The following is a 16599-nucleotide window of genomic DNA, read 5'->3' as shown; positions in this document are numbered from 1 at the left end:
GAATTGCTCGCTGTCCAGTGTCCGCTGTCTCCGTTGGAATTAACTAGGATAAACGATGGCGAAAGTCTACTTTCAGTTCTTCCAGCCTTTCAACACACAACTCCGGTGGGAGTGACGAATTCTTGACCCGAGCCAACTCGACGCAATAATGTGTATCTCTGTGAATGGTCCTTTCCCGTCGGCCCATCCGAGCTTGCTCGAGGCCATGCTTGACGACACTGCGTATAAGCGGCAACCCGTAAAGGCGGGTTTGGCCCCTCTATAGTCGAACATTCATCGATAATCACTTGGTGGCTCACTGTCCTCCCAAAGTCAGCTCTCTCAGGACCGCCTGTAAATGACAGGGGCTAAGATGGCAACATATAATCTCTTCCCCACTAGGAAACTTCCGGATCTGGAACCTGTCAATGTCATGAAATAGACTCGAGAGCCCTTTGATCGTGTCGATTCTCTTGAGTATTGCTGAGAACCATCCCATTGTAATTTCGTCAATAAACACAGCCTGTTCCTGTCAAAGAAGCACAGAAGTCAAGGGGCTTATTTCTCGAGCGTGTTTCACTCGGCAGAATCAGAAGGAGGATGTATATTGTACTAAAGTTGTTCTCCAGTAAATGGCAGGGCCGCACTCATCGCAAGGGGATTGGAAGCATCGTCGAGGTAGGAAAGGTGGCCCCGAAGACGAAACCGACATTCCCCCGGGAAATTCTACATGCGGCCAGGGGGCGGCATCGACAGGCTGGTACCAATTCTCATTTGTTTCAAGATGCACTTGAGCGCCCGCTCTACCTCAACAAATGGAAGCATTAACCCTTACAAACGCATTATCTCAACGTCTCTGGATTTGGCAAGTGGACATTCGCCCCTCGTGAAGAACCCGTCCCCAGCTCTTCACATTAGCACTGATTACCATTCTACCTTTAATCTATCTTGGATGCAACTCCTAATCTATCGGGCGAAGACGCACTGTGCCTTAGTCGTGGCTATCCAACTTGGAGCCCAAAGGCAAATGTTGTGGAAGTTCCAAATGAAACCTATTAATGAGTTTCCAAGAACCCTGCACACCTCTTGTGAGAGTTTCGAGTGATTTTTCTCAACGTCTCCTAGATCGCGAATGTCCAAGTGCCGAGGTTTTACGCACATGCCTCTCTTCTCTGCATTACAATCGTCCAGACGTTGTCCTCCAAGTACCTTCGTGATCCTAGCCAGACTATCGTTGCAAGAAGGGACTTTCATGGCATATACGAAGCAGTAAGGACGGCGATAACTGACACGTTGCACGTACAGTGACCTTATGATCACAAGGAGAGCAATGCGCTCAACGGACGATGCACGACCGTGTGACGGATTGGGCACCGATTGTGTTCCATCACGAACTGACCTCCCCGACGTGCTCGCAGAACCCACTTCGCGAAACATTTTTGAACTTCGAAGGTAATTCTTCCCTCTCAAAATAGACTAACGTAAGGCCAGGAAACAATTCTTGCGAGGCACATCCCAATTGCTCACCATAACGAATCCCCTCGTTGATTCTCATCCTCCTTGGAGTCCTCAACAGTCTTGCGGTATGTTCAGTGAAATGGTCACGTTAACTCCTCCACCAACACTCGGGTCTCGTTCAATTAGTCGAAATTTATCCGTCGTCCTTACAGCGGAGGTTAGGCAGGTCGATGGTCGCGCCCGTGGAAATTTACCTCTTTAATTCCACTATAACCTCTTAGCACCCCGTGGTTTATTCCGAGGTTGCGCTAATAAACCATGCTGTAGCATATGCTGGGTATTGGCATATCAAGCTTATAGGAGATGACTACCAGCCAGTGGTTTGGCTAGAACTAGTTGCGGAGCGGACATCCCCTCAAATTCAGCTTACATCTAACTTGAAGTGAAGCATTGCTGTGGTGCAACAAATCACGAGAATAATCCGGTTACGTATGAAAGGCGGTGCTACGCTGCGAGTGTGAGCACCCATAGCTATGGATAGGTCGAAAACGTATGCCCATTGCAGAGCTTTTTGTCGGGATGAGATGTTAGCGAGGGCGAGCGGCTAGCTAAATCCGCTGGACAAAGTCTCCGACACTGATTTACTCACGCCAATCCCAACGTACCTGCCCCAAAAGAAGCCAAATACCGCCTTGAGACGCTTAATGACTGGTCGAAACGCAGAAAACTGCGGAAATTTCGAAGAGATCACCGCAGGGCTCGGACGAAATTAACTCTCATCTGACCTCGACGAGTTACCGTTGTTGTTTCCTCCGTCGATGAACGAGAACCGAGGCCTCTCCATGCTGTTTTACCCCCTTATTCCCTATTTTTATCATAATTGATCTGCGCGGTCTCCGGGTACCTGTGGGGTATAAAATGGGAGAAGAAACTCGCAATTGGTAGGTCTGCAGAACCCTCTCAAGTTCGCAAGTCTTTAGCCATGTTCAACAAGCTTCTCTCTGTCGCCACTGTTCTCTCTGGTCTGTTGGCCATTGCCGACGGTGCCCCCCAGCGACCAGGCCTTCCTGTCCCTGTCCCTGTCCCAGCCCCTGCAGGCTTCAAGATGTAACGACGTATTTTTGCTCCTAGTATGCATGGTTGCTGACCACTACTCTCTAGCACGAGTCTCGGTGTCATCGGAACTGGCTGCCCACCAGGCTCCACCTACTGGGTCCTTAGTCGTGAGTATATTCGATGGCCTAACTTTCGTAGACGACAAGCTCACTCGTGATCATAGCCGACAACACTGCTCTCACTGTTACCTTCAGTGAATACTACGCCCAAGCAGGACCTGGCATTCCCGCCAACCAAAACCGAAAGAACTGCCGCCTCACCATTGGTGTGGAGTATGTCTGCGTTCTGTTGCATCTGATTACCACCTTTCTCATCGCTCCATCCTTCAGTGTTCCCCCAGGCTTCACCTTCGGTGTTGCAAGCATCGACTACGTAAGTCAATCCTTCGATGGCAATTGCACAAGTACTTTAGCTAACCAACAGAACCATAGCGTGGCTACTACCAACTCGACTCTCGTGTGACTGCCTCCCAGAACTCCCTCTACTACTGTAGGATCCCATGGCTGCTGCTATCTATCTATCTCTAACTTTCGACAAGTCCAGGGTCAAATTCTTCAAGCCACCGCTCGCAAGGATCTCGTTGGACCCGTCGATGGTATGTCGCCGGGATAATCAGGCTCCCCAGAGGTCATACTAACGAGTGAATAGGTGCTGACTACACCTACCGTGACATGTTCGACCTTGTGTCGACTGTCCAATCTCCTTGCGGCATCTCCACCGTCTTGAACGTGCAAAGCGACCTCCGTGTCAGCAACTCGCAAAACACCAGAGGAAGCGGCTACATTGCTACCGACTCTGTCAGTCCTTGCATTTCTTCTTCACCTTGGACATTGGCTGATGACTCTCTTCACAGATCGATACCGCTCTTAACACCGTCAGTATCACTGAGGCACGTACTGTGAGAGATACTGACTGTCACTGCAGACCCTCAACTTCCAATGGCAAGCTTGCCCCAACTAAGGCATCTTGGACCATCCTTCGGCAGTTGCACGCAGCCGGTGGTAACGTCAACGATGTAAATACGACTGAGTTAGGACATCTCTACGATCTTATAACGATTATTCTGGAACTCTTCAATCCTTTCTATGTATTCCTACGTAACAAACAAATCATAAACACCGGGTTTCTCTCAAGCACATCCTTTCCTTTCTGTCTGCTCAAGGTTGACTTCTCCGAGTCTGAGCTGTAATATTCAGAACAAGGAAGAGGGATTGTACAAGGGCGAGTCAGACTTCATTGCTCCCTCAGCTCTCACTCACCTCCTTCCCTCATTTCCCGGAATTCCACACAGGCTGGACTGACGGGAGCTGACAGGGCATCCGTGTTTGGCAAGGCGTCTACCCTTTCGGGCGCCCGTCAAAGAAATAAATGCCGATCGAACACCACTGCACCCGACACACCCTTGATTTTCGACCGCATCACAACTCTATTCTTGTGACAAATCTTCTCCTTTGACAGCAAATTTTATGGGACATGGAACTGCAGAGAAAGAGGAAGAACTTCCCAAGACTGCTTCGACTTTGTTTTTGTTATCTTATCGTACTGCCACCAGTGGTGCCGATCCTCTGCATTCCAGCCGCGCGCCAATGTGACGCAAGATCCGCCACTTGTCCTGTTCCCCAACAATATTCTTAGAGGCTGAGATCCGGCATGGATAGGTGCTCTATATAATGACTAGCTCGATGGTCGGAGCTGTTCCTCAATGTTCTCTCGCTTTCTCTTCACCACTTTTTGTCGTCCACCTCCCAACTGGCCTCGTCTGCGCTCCATAGCGACATGCTCAGCCCGTAGGCTAGCATTGCTTGGTACTCTGCCAGCAGGGTATATGATTTTGAATGGGGACGGTACCTTGCAGGCTCAGAATACCGAACCCCCACCATCGAATCCCCACCGTCAGCCCTTGACGGCCCTCGCTCGGTCCTATGTGGTCTATTCTCTGTGTTCAATACCAGCCATAGTTGACTATGCTCCAAGTCTCCTCGACTTCATCGGTCGGATCCCTGTCCTTAATCACGTAGCGTACAGCCTGATCAAGATAACCTTTTTCGATCAAGTGGGTTTCCTTCTACACATATCTGCACTTCAGCGCTGACACGGTGCATTGTCCTTCAGTTCGTGGGAGGCGAAACAGCAAGTGCAACCGTACCCCTCTTGCGTGCCTTACGCGCTGCCAACAAGGGAGCCCTTTTCGCCTACTCGGCAGAGGTAGACGAAAAGGAAGCTCTAAGTTCCGAATCTAAATCTGGCAAGCTTAAAGCACATCACAAACGCGTTGTGGACGAGATCTTGACCTGCATCGACGTCGCTGCCGACTTCGAGGACTCTCTTCGCGGAGCATCTAAAGCTCTATCTCCTTATCTCCATGACACAGCCTATCGTACCCCTACTTCTCAAGCTTCTATCGCTGCAAACAGCGATCTTCTAACAGGACGTAGGACATGGGTGGCCATCAAAGTCACTGCTCTTCTTCCTGATGCTCATGCGCTCATCAACCTTTCAAAGTATATCACTAGTCGAAGAGAACAAATGAAGGCGGTCTCTGCCGAGCAGTCTTCCCTCACTTCGGCACGTTCTGCACCCGCTACCTTGTCAGCCGCTACGGTACCCAGGGTAGAAGACATCCCTTTTCCTGGAGCCGCTCTCCTATCAGACTTAGACATCGTCCTGTCTCCATCCAGAGACGACGCTCCGTTGTCGACCAATGACATACAGCAACTCCGTGAGCTGTACGACGACCTTGTCAAGATCTGTGTACGTGCCGAGCAGCGAGGCGTACGTCTTATCGTCGACGCAGAGTACAGGTACGGCGATTGAATAAACACTTCATTTCGATGCATATCACTGACTTGCATTCAATCCATCCGTCTAGCTGGTACCAACCCGCTCTGGACGCCCTGACACTGGCCTTAATGCGTCGTTTCAACGCCCTCCCTTCCTCCAATGTAACAACCGGAACACCACCATCTAGTCCCAGACAAGGCCCAGTCCAACCACTAATCTACGCCACCTATCAAGCCTACCTCCGCCGCGTCCCTCTCCAACTCGCCCATAACCTACACGACGCAAAGTCCAACAACTACTCTCTCGGCGTCAAACTCGTTCGTGGCGCTTACCACCCCTACGAAACCAATGCCCACCGCACATTCAAAAACGGCGGCAAATCTCTCTGCATCTCTTCAGAGGATCTTCCCCCAGTCTGGCTGGAAAAACACGAAACCGACAAGGCATATGACGACTGCACCCGTATGGTTATCGAAGCGGTGAAAGAGGACGTCCTCCGCCAAAGGGCCCAGCAGTACGAAGATAACAAGACGGGAGACATACGCGTTGGTGTTTTGTTCGGAACACACAACTGGGACAGCTGTAACCTCGTGCTGGACGAGCTTGTCAGACAGGGGCTAGGGGAAGTGGTCAAGGGTGAAGACAATAATAACAAGGTGAAGGTCCGTTCCGATGTTGTAGAACGGATATGCATCGCCCAGTTGTACGGTAAGCAGAGCTTCCCTTGATCCTGGCCACCCATCCACTCACTGACTCGATATCTCTAGGCATGTGCGATGACCTCACCGACTCCCTCACATCACGAGTCCTATCCGACGTCCCGATGGTAACCAAATACATCCCATACGGAGGACTCACAGAAGTCCTCCCCTACCTCAGCAGGAGAGCAATCGAGAACAAGTCGGTTCTCGGAGATGGAGCCGCAGCTAGAGAACGACAACGGGCTCTCAGGGAAATTATGACTAGAATTAGGGAAACATTTTCTCTTCCTTTGCGACGCAACGAGTAACTTTTCTTCTCTCCTGACATTTGACAATGAACTTACCTTCATGCATGGATTGTTAACTACCCTAGTGCTACTCTTTGCTTCTTAGATCTCGTAGCTATAGGATATGGCATTCACTGTAGAATAATTCTTTGGGGCATAGGCAATAGGCTATTCAAATCATATCTGCAAGTTTTCTGTATCGCTCAACGCCAATGAGCACTCAAGCCTGTACCATGGCCTAAGACCCTCTCTCATTTCACCTAAGCATACTTGCATAACCCTTAAATATAGTACATAACTATAGCCATACAACATGAAAACGACAGTCCATTCATCACCTGCACCTAACCCAACGTCTACAAATCAATCAACAGGGCCTCCTTCCTCTCCTCCTGCTGTTCGAACTGAGGAACCGACGTAGGCGCCGAAGGGAAATACGTCGTCGGAGGAGCTGGGGCCGACGCAAGTAGTTGACTAGCATGGTCCTGGTGGTACTGTTGCTGTTGCTGGTGGTGGTGGTGGTACCTTTGGGCAGGCTGAGAAGGTGCGGATATCGTGTTACTACGGGCCAATTGAGGGTTCTGAGCGGGAACAGAGCGATGTGAAACGGTGTTGTGGCGAGCGAGGTTCGGAGAGTGTTGTTGTGGAGGGGGAGGAGGAGAAAGGACAGGTGCAGGTGGAGCATACGCATGTTGCGCAGGAGGTGATTGGGGTACAGAGACAGGCGGTGGGCTTTGGACAGTGTGGGGACCGAATGTTACGGGGGGAAGGCTAGGTTGAGCGGTAGGCGGGGCGTGTTGGGTAGTTGGAGGAGCCGATGGAGCATACTGGTGCGAAGATTGACCATAAGAAGCAGCTTGCGGTTGATTCCATTGCGATGAAGAAGCCCGCTCTACAGGGGTCACAGAATAACCAGTTGACTGCGGTTGGACCTGGGGAGTTGCCCATTGAGCGTTAGCATAACCAGCGGTATAGTAGGCATTGGCAGATGCTTGATAGGGAGCAGAAGGCGAGGCGATCGACGAGCGGTACCGGGGTTGTGAGACTTGCTGGGTCAAAATCTGATCGTAAAGCTTTACGGCTTCTGAAAGTTTATTATGCATCTCCGACAACATCTCTGCCCAGGGCGTTAGCTTTTAGAGCAATACAATCAGCCCAAACAACTGACCTTGTTTCCGCGTCGTATCGTCCAGGCTGAGAGCCAGCTTGGGCCGCAGACTGCTGGCCTTGTCGTAGAGCTCGGTAACCGCAGGATAGCGCGACAGATCCCTGCCTCCCGAAGCCTCTACCTGTTCCACAGTTTGGTTGAACGTGAGGATAGCATCGGTTTCCAGAGGATCCAGGTCGTGGTTCGGTACCGAAGGCACAGGTGGCAGACTTGGGGCATACTGGGGCTCCTCGTACCGCGGGGTTTCAACAACAGGTGCGCTTGGCCGGGGTGCGTTCGCCTCCCTCAAGCTCGCCTCGATGGCCGCCCTGAGATCCGGATCATCTTCCTCATCCTCGACCTGCTTGCTAGGGTAGGTACTTCGATCCACGATAGGTGGTTCCGAGATCTGCCACTTCGTCGGCGAAGGTTCAGAGGGCACATATCCCGACCGCATGTTCTGCGACTCTTGTAATGACAACTGGATCGCCCGCTGCAGCTCCGCATCCTCGAGGTCTTGAGTTGTTGTCCTGTTCGTTCTCGATGACGAGTGCTTCGAGGCAGAGGTATCCTTCGTCGGGGACCTTGGCTCTTTCTTCGCCCTCTCGCCTTTGCGAGTCAACTTGTTATAGCACCCATCACACACCCGCACATCCTGGGTGATCCCAAAGTGTGGTAGTGGCATCGACTTGGAGGAGCACTGCTGATCAAAGACGCCACCACAGTTGCGACAGTGGTGCTTCCGGTTGGTGAACGTAAAAGAGGTTCTACACCGCAGGCAGACGTCGGAGTCGATCCATTCTGGGGCGGTTTGCGTGTCTATCATTGCTGAGTTGGCAAGCGCAAGGTCTTTAGGGGGAAACTTGAAGCCTATATCATTATGCACATTCAGTACCAAAGCGACTGCGGCAATGCGACGATTCATTACCTTCATTCTTCAACATCTTGTACACCGAGCCTACATAGCTCAACGAAGGCTTGCCCTCAAAGGCGATACTCCAGTTCTGGATGAGGCGAAGGATGGTGTTCTTGACGTCGACGTTCAGCGCCGGCATCTTGAGGATCGAAACCAGATTGTCCATAAACTCTCTCGACGCCACTTCATTCAGAAACAAGTCCCCGCCATTCTTCACACAGATATCCGTCAACTGTATCAACAAACCATGAGCCCATTTGAACACCAGATATCCATGTCGATATGACGCACACTCAAGGTCAGCAACTGGACGTTGGGATTCTTGTGGTTCAGCCGTCGCTTCAAAGCGCGCATGGCATCCTTTGCAGGCGCAGATTTGGAACGAATTTGATCACATATCTCGAGGTTGAGAGCGATATCTTCTGAGCCGACTGGTAGAAGTTCTGAGGTGGCCTTGTCTGTTCAACCCCGGGTCAGTGCTTTAGCCCTATTACCGTTGAGTTCGTGAAAGACTGTACCGATAGCATCGTCGAGCTGGGACGTTCCCCATATCCAAGCTCCTAGGCCGGACATCTTATAAAACTGAAAAGTGGAGGTAATCGTTGGAGGAACACAACTGCAGTGAAGCTGCGCAACCTTCCGTGATGGATGGATGACTAATACTCCAGCCTTCCGGCGCCTATTGCCTCCCGAGCTCAACTGCTCGAGTCAATTAGCGAGAAAAACCGCTTCAATTGGGACCTGAGGCTGGGGCTAAACACAAAGAGAGGGTGACAGGCAAGTGCTACTTTCATGAACATAAACTAAAGTGTGCATCTCTCCCAGGATCTCCCAATGCAGATGAAAGGTCTGTCCGCAACCGAATCAGCAACCACCCTCACTCATCTGCAGGGCACCTCACTCACAGTTGCAAAGCGACGCATTGAACTAGCATTTTGAGCCAGTAGCCACCCAGGCGAGAGCCCAGCCTGAAGCATAGAAGTCGAAATCACTCATAAGACTGGCTTCTGCTCCTCCTACCGAGTCGGACATCAACTGGATAGGGGCCGAGAGCCGTTCACCACCTCGACGAGGCCAATAGTATATGGCTCCGAACGAAAGGGAAATAAATATGAAAGCATACTAGATACAATACAGTGAACATTCATCCTAATCCATCCCCGCCGTACAATGTCCCGCTCTTTATTAGAGCTTGGCATGCTGGAGCACATACCCCGAAGACGCCTTCCTCGACTTGACCTTATCAACATCAGCACGAGTAATAGGTCGATACTCGTGAGCATGGTTATATCCAAGTCTATACACACACGCCCCAAAAGTCAGCACTCCATCCCACGCAACTCCTCAAGAAAGAAAGAACCAAACTCACCGAGTACGTCCATCAACACCACCAGGTTTGTAGAACTCAGGTCGACGAAGAAGCGAAACAACGACCGCACCACCCAAGCCAACGTTATGCACAAGACCGAACTTGCCACGCTTGTCGGGGGTGTCGAAGAGTCCAGGAGCTTGCATCGGGCCTGCCCAGTCACGGAGTTGCACTGCAGGGGTATTCGTTAGATTCTCTGCACACATCAAAGGAACGCTCGAGACGTACTCATGATGTAGAAATGCATGCCCAAACCAGTCGCACCGAGCGGGTGACCCTTGGCTTCAAGTCCACCACTAGGGTTCACAACATACTTGCCACCATACTACAGAAAACACCCATCAGCAACCAATCCCAGCACTCGGTCAGAAACGCGCAACTCACGGTGTTATCACCCCTCTCAACCAACTTATGAGCCTCATTCTCAGGACAAAGTCCTAGAGCAGCATACGTGATCAACTACAGCCCAGACAAACCAATCAGCCAAACGATCCCTGAAGACCCAACTCAAGACAAGACGCACCTCATTAGCAGCAAAGCAGTCATGCAACTCCACAACACCGACTTGATCACGGCCCTCTCCAGGTCCAAATCCAGCATCTTGGAAGACCTTCTCAGTCGCCGTCTTGGTCATCTGGTACCCAACAACGTCCATGGCACTGCGGCCTTCGAACGTAGAAGCACCGTCGGTGGTCAGAGTGGTAGCCACAATCTCAATGGCCTGGTTCTCGAGACCATGTTTGCGGACAAAGTCTTCAGAGGCGACGACGCAGGCTGCTGCTCCATCCTACAGACAGGGGAGGTAAGCATGCGAAGCAAGAGTGCAGGAGAAGTAAACACGCACAGAAGTAGGGCTGCACATGAACTTGGTAAGGTTCCTCGTAATCTTGGGAGCCTTGAGGACCTGCTCAACGGACCACCCATCTCGGAATTGGGAGTAGGGGTTATTGAGCGAATGCTTATGATTCTTCGAAGCTACACAACACAGATATAGTTAGCTCTTCACTCCTTAGATCCACCACCCAACTCAAAAACTCACCAATCTTAGCCAAATGCTCAACCCCACCACCATACTTGGTGAAATACTCCTGAGCACCGTTATCAAACATCCTAGGAGCACCAGGACCATGGTTCTCTCCCAACACCTCCTCAAGCTCCGCAGAACGCTGGTTGAATAGAAGAATAGGCGAAGGTCGGTCAGGGAAGTTGGTGCCCAAACTGCCGGGCTTCATACGCTCAAAGCCAAGCGCAAGCGAGCACTCGACCTGACCATACTTGACAGCATTGTTGGCTTGGTAGAGCGCAGAGGAGCCAGTCGAGCAGTTGTTGTTCACGTTGATGATGGGGATGTGTGTGAGACCGAGGTTGTAGAGCGAGCGCTAGAGGGCCAAGGCGCGTGAGACGATTGAAGAGACAACAACGAAGCGGACAACGACGCACCTGGCCTGCAGTCGAGTCTCCGTAGCAGTAACCAACATAGGCGGTCTCAATCTCGTCGTAGGTGATACCGGCGTCGAGGAGAGCCTTGGTGGCAGCCTCGAGACCCATCTAAACGCCAGCAACGTCGTCAGCTTCCAGGCACCATTGAACGCCTGTAAACGCCTACATCTTCAGTGGTCCTCTGACCTCTGGGCTATACGACAATCAGTACCATATCCTCCAAGACGCAGTACACGCAACACACCTTGATGAACGCAGTGCATCCACCGCCAATGAGGAAGGTTCGTCGTCCAGCAGCAGGCATGTCGTACGCGGGTAAGAATGTGGGGTAAACCTCCGTATATCGTGCGGGGAAGAAAAGCAACCCTGTCTTTTAGATGAATTCACGCATTTGATTTCCTGCAATCTGGGGTATTGGAAGTTCCGGATAACCGGTTTCTGAAGAACAACTCTTGGACCACTGTGACCAAGACCCAGGTTCACATGATTGACAGGGGCGGCCGCCTTGATCCAATATCCACAGGAGTTGGCGCTCGATTGGCGCGCATGAACGGTAGAAAAGGTCGAACTCGCGGTCAAGTGAACAAACTGACCATTTCATTAGGCTAGGTGGTATGACTAACTACATAACCCCCTAACTCAACAAATACCTAATCAACTCCTCAACCACCCGCACATTCACGCTGTTGCCTATAAGCTTGTACTTTGACTTGGTCGATACCCCTGTAGGCCAGACAAACCCCTGCCCATCCCCACCCTTCCCCTCAAAGGCAAAAATGCGCAACAACTCCGAAGGCGAAAAGTATCGTAAGCGTAGAGGATAGAGGATCTTCACCGCATCCGCGTTCCCCTCCCTCGTTTCCTGCAAGAATTTATCAAATGTCTGCGTGGTCTGTTGGACGGAGGGGAGCATGAAGATCAATAAGCAGTCCTCGATTTTGAATTTCAAAAGACGTGGAGAAGGGACTTACATCAAGGTCTTCAGCCATTTGAAGGATAGATCCACTCCTTTCCACCAGATGCGTATACCCCCGCGTGAAGCAACAACTTCGCCTTCCAGAGGGCAGAACTATATCGAATAGCCGACCCCACTTTGAAAGGACCTTGTCCGAGACCGCAAACTCGTTTGATTCCTCCAAGGAAGTCTCCTCGTCAAGATACCCCCTCAGCTCCTCCACATCTTCTTCCCTCCATTCCGCAGGCTGACCAGGAATATGCCGTAGAACCCTATACTCTTCCTCATCTCCTTGATCCAACACGCTCACTCCCTCTTCTTCTCCTCGGGGCCCGTCACCAGACGATGAACCCAAACCCGGCCTTGAAAAATCCTTCCCCCTCCTCGCCAACATATAATACCTCAACCTCGAATTCGGAATCCCAAACTGCAAAGGCGTAAGAAGCAGCTCCTGGATATGATATCCCAACTCCTTCAAAACCTCAAGCTGCAACTGGCGAGTAGTCGAACCCTACACTCCCCCAAAACCCAATCCGCACAATCTGCATCAGTCTCTCTCATTTTTCCAACACCTGATAAACCACCCACCTCAAACCCAGCAACATTCTCAACCAACACATACCCAGGCAAACACCCCCTCTCCTCCAACCCAGGTAAAACATTCCTCAACAAATGCAGGTACGACTGCGCCCTCGGATCCTCCGCTCCCTGCGCATTGGGATTCAAAACCGTATACGGTTGGCAAGCAGGCGACAGAAGCCATATATCAACTTGACCATATTCCTTCGCAAGCGAGTCTGCAGTCAGGGTGGATATATCAGTCTACGTAGGCTTTTGAGATCAGCTTTGGATTGTTGATTCGGAGGGACGATTTTTTGGGAAGGAGTAGAGGACGAAGGATGTTGGACAGGGCAAAGAACCAAAGAATTCACTTTTTGAGCAACCCCAGATCCATGATTGGCTTCATACACTCTGCAAGCAGTCTGATCCCAGTCGAAAGCGCGTATGACTTTTGCAGTTGGACAGGCCCTGGTCAACGCGAGGTGGAGGCCGCCTTTATCCCATTGAGATTTCGATTGCCGTTATTGAGGATTAAGAAAGTCCAGGTTCATGTTGATCTACACACCGATACCACTGTAAAACTCTAGGGCCCGCATTGCTGACCAAACGGTACGACGAGGCGATGGTGATGATGATGGTCAGAAGACAAGCGCCGAATTGTGCCCCACCGCGTCTCGACTGGTGTTTTCCCAACTACTCACCCTTCTGCCCGAGTATCACCATCGGTTCTCACCACAGATTCGACAAAAATTCTATTTAAATACTATACAGCAATCTCAAGTACATAAATCATTCCGTTAGGTACTCGTCACCGTCCCCTGCTCAGGAAAGAAGAGGAAAGAAAAAAAAGAAAAAAAAAAAAGAGGATGGTATGTAGTTGCAATGTGTATCAATTGAATGTATGTCTGTATAGTACAAGTGATGTTGGAGTGGCCAGAGAAGTTGTGCATCGGTGTTGGTCCACGCAGCGAGACAGACCTGTCGAGGAACAGACAGGACAGTCATCAGCTGAAATAGTTCGTCAAAAAGGCGAATAAACAATGAATAAAGAAATTGAAATCAAATGCTGCGAAGTTTTAGAGGGACAAACCAATAAAAGAAATAAAAAGGCGAAGGGTGTATAAAGAGAGATGGAGAAAGGGGAACAACTAGGCCCTTTGGCGACGAATACGATATAAAGCAAGAGCAACAGTAGGAAGAAGGCTGCTTTGACATGAAGGAATATAGAAAGAAGGGAAAGAAATGACGAAGCAAGGGTCTCTTTCACTTTACGCGAGTTAAATTAGGAAAGGCGCACGCGTGCATTAGTCCCAAAACCCACAACACTCTTAAAGCGCGCAAGAACCAGGCAGCCGGACGAGGTGGAAAATCTAACGCGCCCGACAACCACCAAAAGAAATCAATCCTAAACCAAATAAACCAATGGATGGCTGACCGATGAACACCAAGAAATGAATAATGAACAATGCGTTTCCTTGAAAAGAGTATCCAATGGTCGAAAAAAGTCGATAGCAAACGATTGGTCCGGATAGTTCTGCGTGACAGCTGGATCTGGCATAGGACTGGAATGGTCGGTCGGCCCTGTGCATCTGAAAGGATGTCGAACGAGACCAGGCCGATCACGCCCGTCGCCGCAAAGGCCGCATCTGCGCTCTCGCATTCTCAAACTGCTCCCTAATCTTTGCGTACCCCGTTCGGTCGACCCGGTGGATGTAATAGCTGCCCCCACTGTTGCCCCATGAGACGCTTCCTGACGAGTACTCGCGCTCGGTGACGTCGAATATCGCGGTGATGTCGTCGACCTAGGTGTTAAGAGGGTTAAGTAAAGAGAGATATAGGGGTCTACGAGACAAATACGTACATTCCGCTCAGTCACACGAGCATTCAACGAGCTCACGAAAGGCGCAAGAGAGACAACAATCGCGCCTTCCTTTAGGTCCAGGAACTTTGGTTTCAAGGCTTCATTGACTATGAACAAAATCAGCTTAGTCCTACACGTCAAATATCCGGGTACTCACGGCTTTCTTCAAAGACCTTATTGTCCACCAACACAACATCTGCTTGAGGCATCAGCTCATCCACTCTCTTGCTCTTCAACATATCCCCCTTCTCCAACTCAACCTCCCCCATCCTCAAACCCCACATCCTCGCACGTATCCTCATCTGTTCTACCACATCCTCCGCGACCCTCGCAGGCTCAGGCATCAGCTCGATACCAAAGCTCCTGCACCCCGTCTGCAAACTCGCCTGTACCACTACGTTGCCAACTCCACTTCCTAGGTCCAGGAACAACGAATTCTCGTTCAGATTCGTAATTTTGAGAATTTCGTAGACAAGATTAGGCATCAATTCGCCATAGACCGTACTTGAGAAAGCCTCGTAGCGTTTCAGTTTGCGGACATTGGGGCCCACAGTGCGTTGGTAGTTTTCCTCTATTAGCCGCATTAGGACACCTTTAGGGAGACCGGTTTCTGTCCATGCTGTAGGTGCTGCCATTAGGCCGTTGCCGAGTTGTGGCGACATTATGTCTTCTAGATAAGGGTATTTGAGCTCGCGAAGGAGCATATTGACGTCGGCCATTGCCTCCATGAAAGCAGGTCCGTCGTGTCGATGTATTGCGCGTTTGAAGGCACGGATGATGGGTAGGGTCGAACGTGTGGTTCTGGGTCTGAATAATGGATTGCGAGAGGAAGATGTAGAGGGGGAAGGTGATGGCGAGCGGGAGGGTGGTGGGGATAGGCCTTCTGAACGCCAGTCATTGGGGTTGGGGCCAAACCTGGCTTGTTGTTCCTTGGTACAATAGACTGGACTCGTGTTAGAAGCAATATGGGAGGTTCGAATGATCACTTACATTCTATCATGGTGCACAATGTGCTCTCAAGGTCGTATACGGGGTTGTAATGGTCCTTGTCCTTGGGTGCCAGTAACAGGAATCTGTGGCGCGATCAACGAGCGCCCGGCGTATTCATGATCAGAAACCTACCGTTCAACAGCATGGGCATTCGGATACTCCAATTCAACCAAAGGAAGGTTCTCAGGTTCAAACGAGGTATCATCAGGATTATCGTGATTTCGGAAATCTGGAGCAAACGCGCTTTGTTTAGCCAAGGATACGTGTCGGGGGTCAACGCGTCGACTCACATGCTTTATAGGATTTCATTAGTTTTTTTACAACGTCCTCTGAGCTCAGATGATTGCTGCCTGGATCGCCACTTTCGTCTGTTCTCCATTGTCGTTTGAATATGGGTGTTTCCGAGTCTGATGAAGGGAATGCGGAGGTGGAACGCGACCGGCTGTTGCGGTAGATGGACGGCGCGAGGCTGCGGGGCCGGCTCGAGGGCGCTGGCGGGACAAAGGGCTTGGACCATCCAGGACCCTTTCGTCGCTTTGTCTTTCCTTTACTGGACGACGCGGTCCGCTGACGTTTGGGCTCGCGTGCAGCAGGCTCCGGGTCCACGAGGACCGCTTCTGGTTCTGGCGGTTGCAGCGATTTTCTCTTCTTCGGCGGGCTTGACGGACACGATGACGGTGTAGAGCGACTCGATGTTGCTGGCGACGACGATGGAGGAGGAATTGAGGACCTAATCGGGCTGCTTGCGTTGTGTTCTGTTGTCGGGGCTGCTATAACTTTCCATTCGAAACTCGCCGAGGTTGTCGAGGACGACGGCGACGAAGGAACCGCGTTTTTCCTGCATCTTCGTTTTCCTTCAAAGAACTCAAGTTCTGTGAGGTATGTCGGGGGATGAACGGCGGTCATGGTCGTCGTCGTTGTTGAAGAAAGGTTTGCACGGCGACTACGATGATGATGCGGGATCCAAATTTCACACAGGTTTTCCGCGCCGCCTTGGCACCGCCCTTGCCCTTCTTCCTCTTTCATATACTTATCTCG

At 50.9% G+C, this 16599-nt stretch overlaps 6 protein-coding genes across 6 annotated transcripts; 2 read left to right on the top strand and 4 right to left on the bottom strand.

Moving 5' to 3' along the window:
- Nucleotides 1–2419: 2419 nt before the first annotated feature.
- Nucleotides 2420–3513, top strand: CC1G_13195 (hypothetical protein; the record flags this gene model as incomplete). Its single annotated transcript, XM_001828465.1, has 9 exons — nt 2420–2544; nt 2599–2660; nt 2717–2825; nt 2883–2925; nt 2985–3042; nt 3092–3148; nt 3202–3350; nt 3407–3427; nt 3478–3513. 9 exons carry the CDS (start codon nt 2420–2422, stop codon nt 3511–3513), a joined length of 660 nt encoding a protein of 219 aa, XP_001828517.1.
- A 752-nt stretch (nt 3514–4265) lies between these two features.
- On the top strand, nt 4266–6393 carry CC1G_13194 (proline dehydrogenase). Its single transcript, XM_001828464.2, has 4 exons — nt 4266–4606; nt 4666–5354; nt 5423–6042; nt 6102–6393. The coding sequence occupies exons 1-4, from the start codon at nt 4379–4381 to the stop codon at nt 6341–6343; spliced, it is 1779 nt and encodes a 592-aa protein (XP_001828516.2). The 5' UTR covers nt 4266–4378; the 3' UTR covers nt 6344–6393.
- Nucleotides 6394–6678: 285 nt separating this feature from the next.
- On the bottom strand, nt 6679–8958 carry CC1G_13193 (vacuolar protein sorting-associated protein 27; the record flags this gene model as incomplete). Its single annotated transcript, XM_001828463.2, has 5 exons — nt 6679–7439; nt 7491–8339; nt 8398–8617; nt 8677–8843; nt 8904–8958. The coding sequence occupies 5 exons, from the start codon at nt 8956–8958 to the stop codon at nt 6679–6681; spliced, it is 2052 nt and encodes a 683-aa protein (XP_001828515.2).
- A 612-nt stretch (nt 8959–9570) lies between these two features.
- Nucleotides 9571–11498, bottom strand: CC1G_13192 (sterol carrier protein 2; the record flags this gene model as incomplete). The annotated part of the gene is made up of 10 exons (XM_001828462.1): nt 9571–9682; nt 9755–9926; nt 9983–10079; nt 10139–10213; nt 10278–10541; nt 10599–10729; nt 10794–11133; nt 11195–11302; nt 11361–11387; nt 11439–11498. 10 exons carry the CDS (start codon nt 11496–11498, stop codon nt 9571–9573), a joined length of 1386 nt encoding a protein of 461 aa, XP_001828514.1.
- A 330-nt stretch (nt 11499–11828) lies between these two features.
- On the bottom strand, nt 11829–13306 carry CC1G_13191 (DNA methyltransferase ZMET4; the record flags this gene model as incomplete). Its single annotated transcript, XM_001828461.2, has 4 exons — nt 11829–12086; nt 12166–12660; nt 12738–12946; nt 13276–13306. 4 exons carry the CDS (start codon nt 13304–13306, stop codon nt 11829–11831), a joined length of 993 nt encoding a protein of 330 aa, XP_001828513.2.
- Nucleotides 13307–14329: 1023 nt separating this feature from the next.
- CC1G_08658 (histone-lysine N-methyltransferase) lies at nt 14330–16467 on the bottom strand (the record flags this gene model as incomplete). Its single annotated transcript, XM_001828460.2, has 6 exons — nt 14330–14512; nt 14572–14678; nt 14729–15514; nt 15562–15644; nt 15694–15790; nt 15852–16467. The coding sequence occupies 6 exons, from the start codon at nt 16465–16467 to the stop codon at nt 14330–14332; spliced, it is 1872 nt and encodes a 623-aa protein (XP_001828512.2).
- Between the last annotated feature and the right edge of the window lie 132 nt (nt 16468–16599).

Source organism: Coprinopsis cinerea (assembly GCF_000182895.1).
Source record: "Coprinopsis cinerea okayama7#130 chromosome 1 map unlocalized cont3.1, whole genome shotgun sequence".
Taxonomy (NCBI): domain Eukaryota; kingdom Fungi; phylum Basidiomycota; class Agaricomycetes; order Agaricales; family Psathyrellaceae; genus Coprinopsis; species Coprinopsis cinerea.
This window is presented reverse-complemented; position numbering and strand designations above follow the sequence as displayed.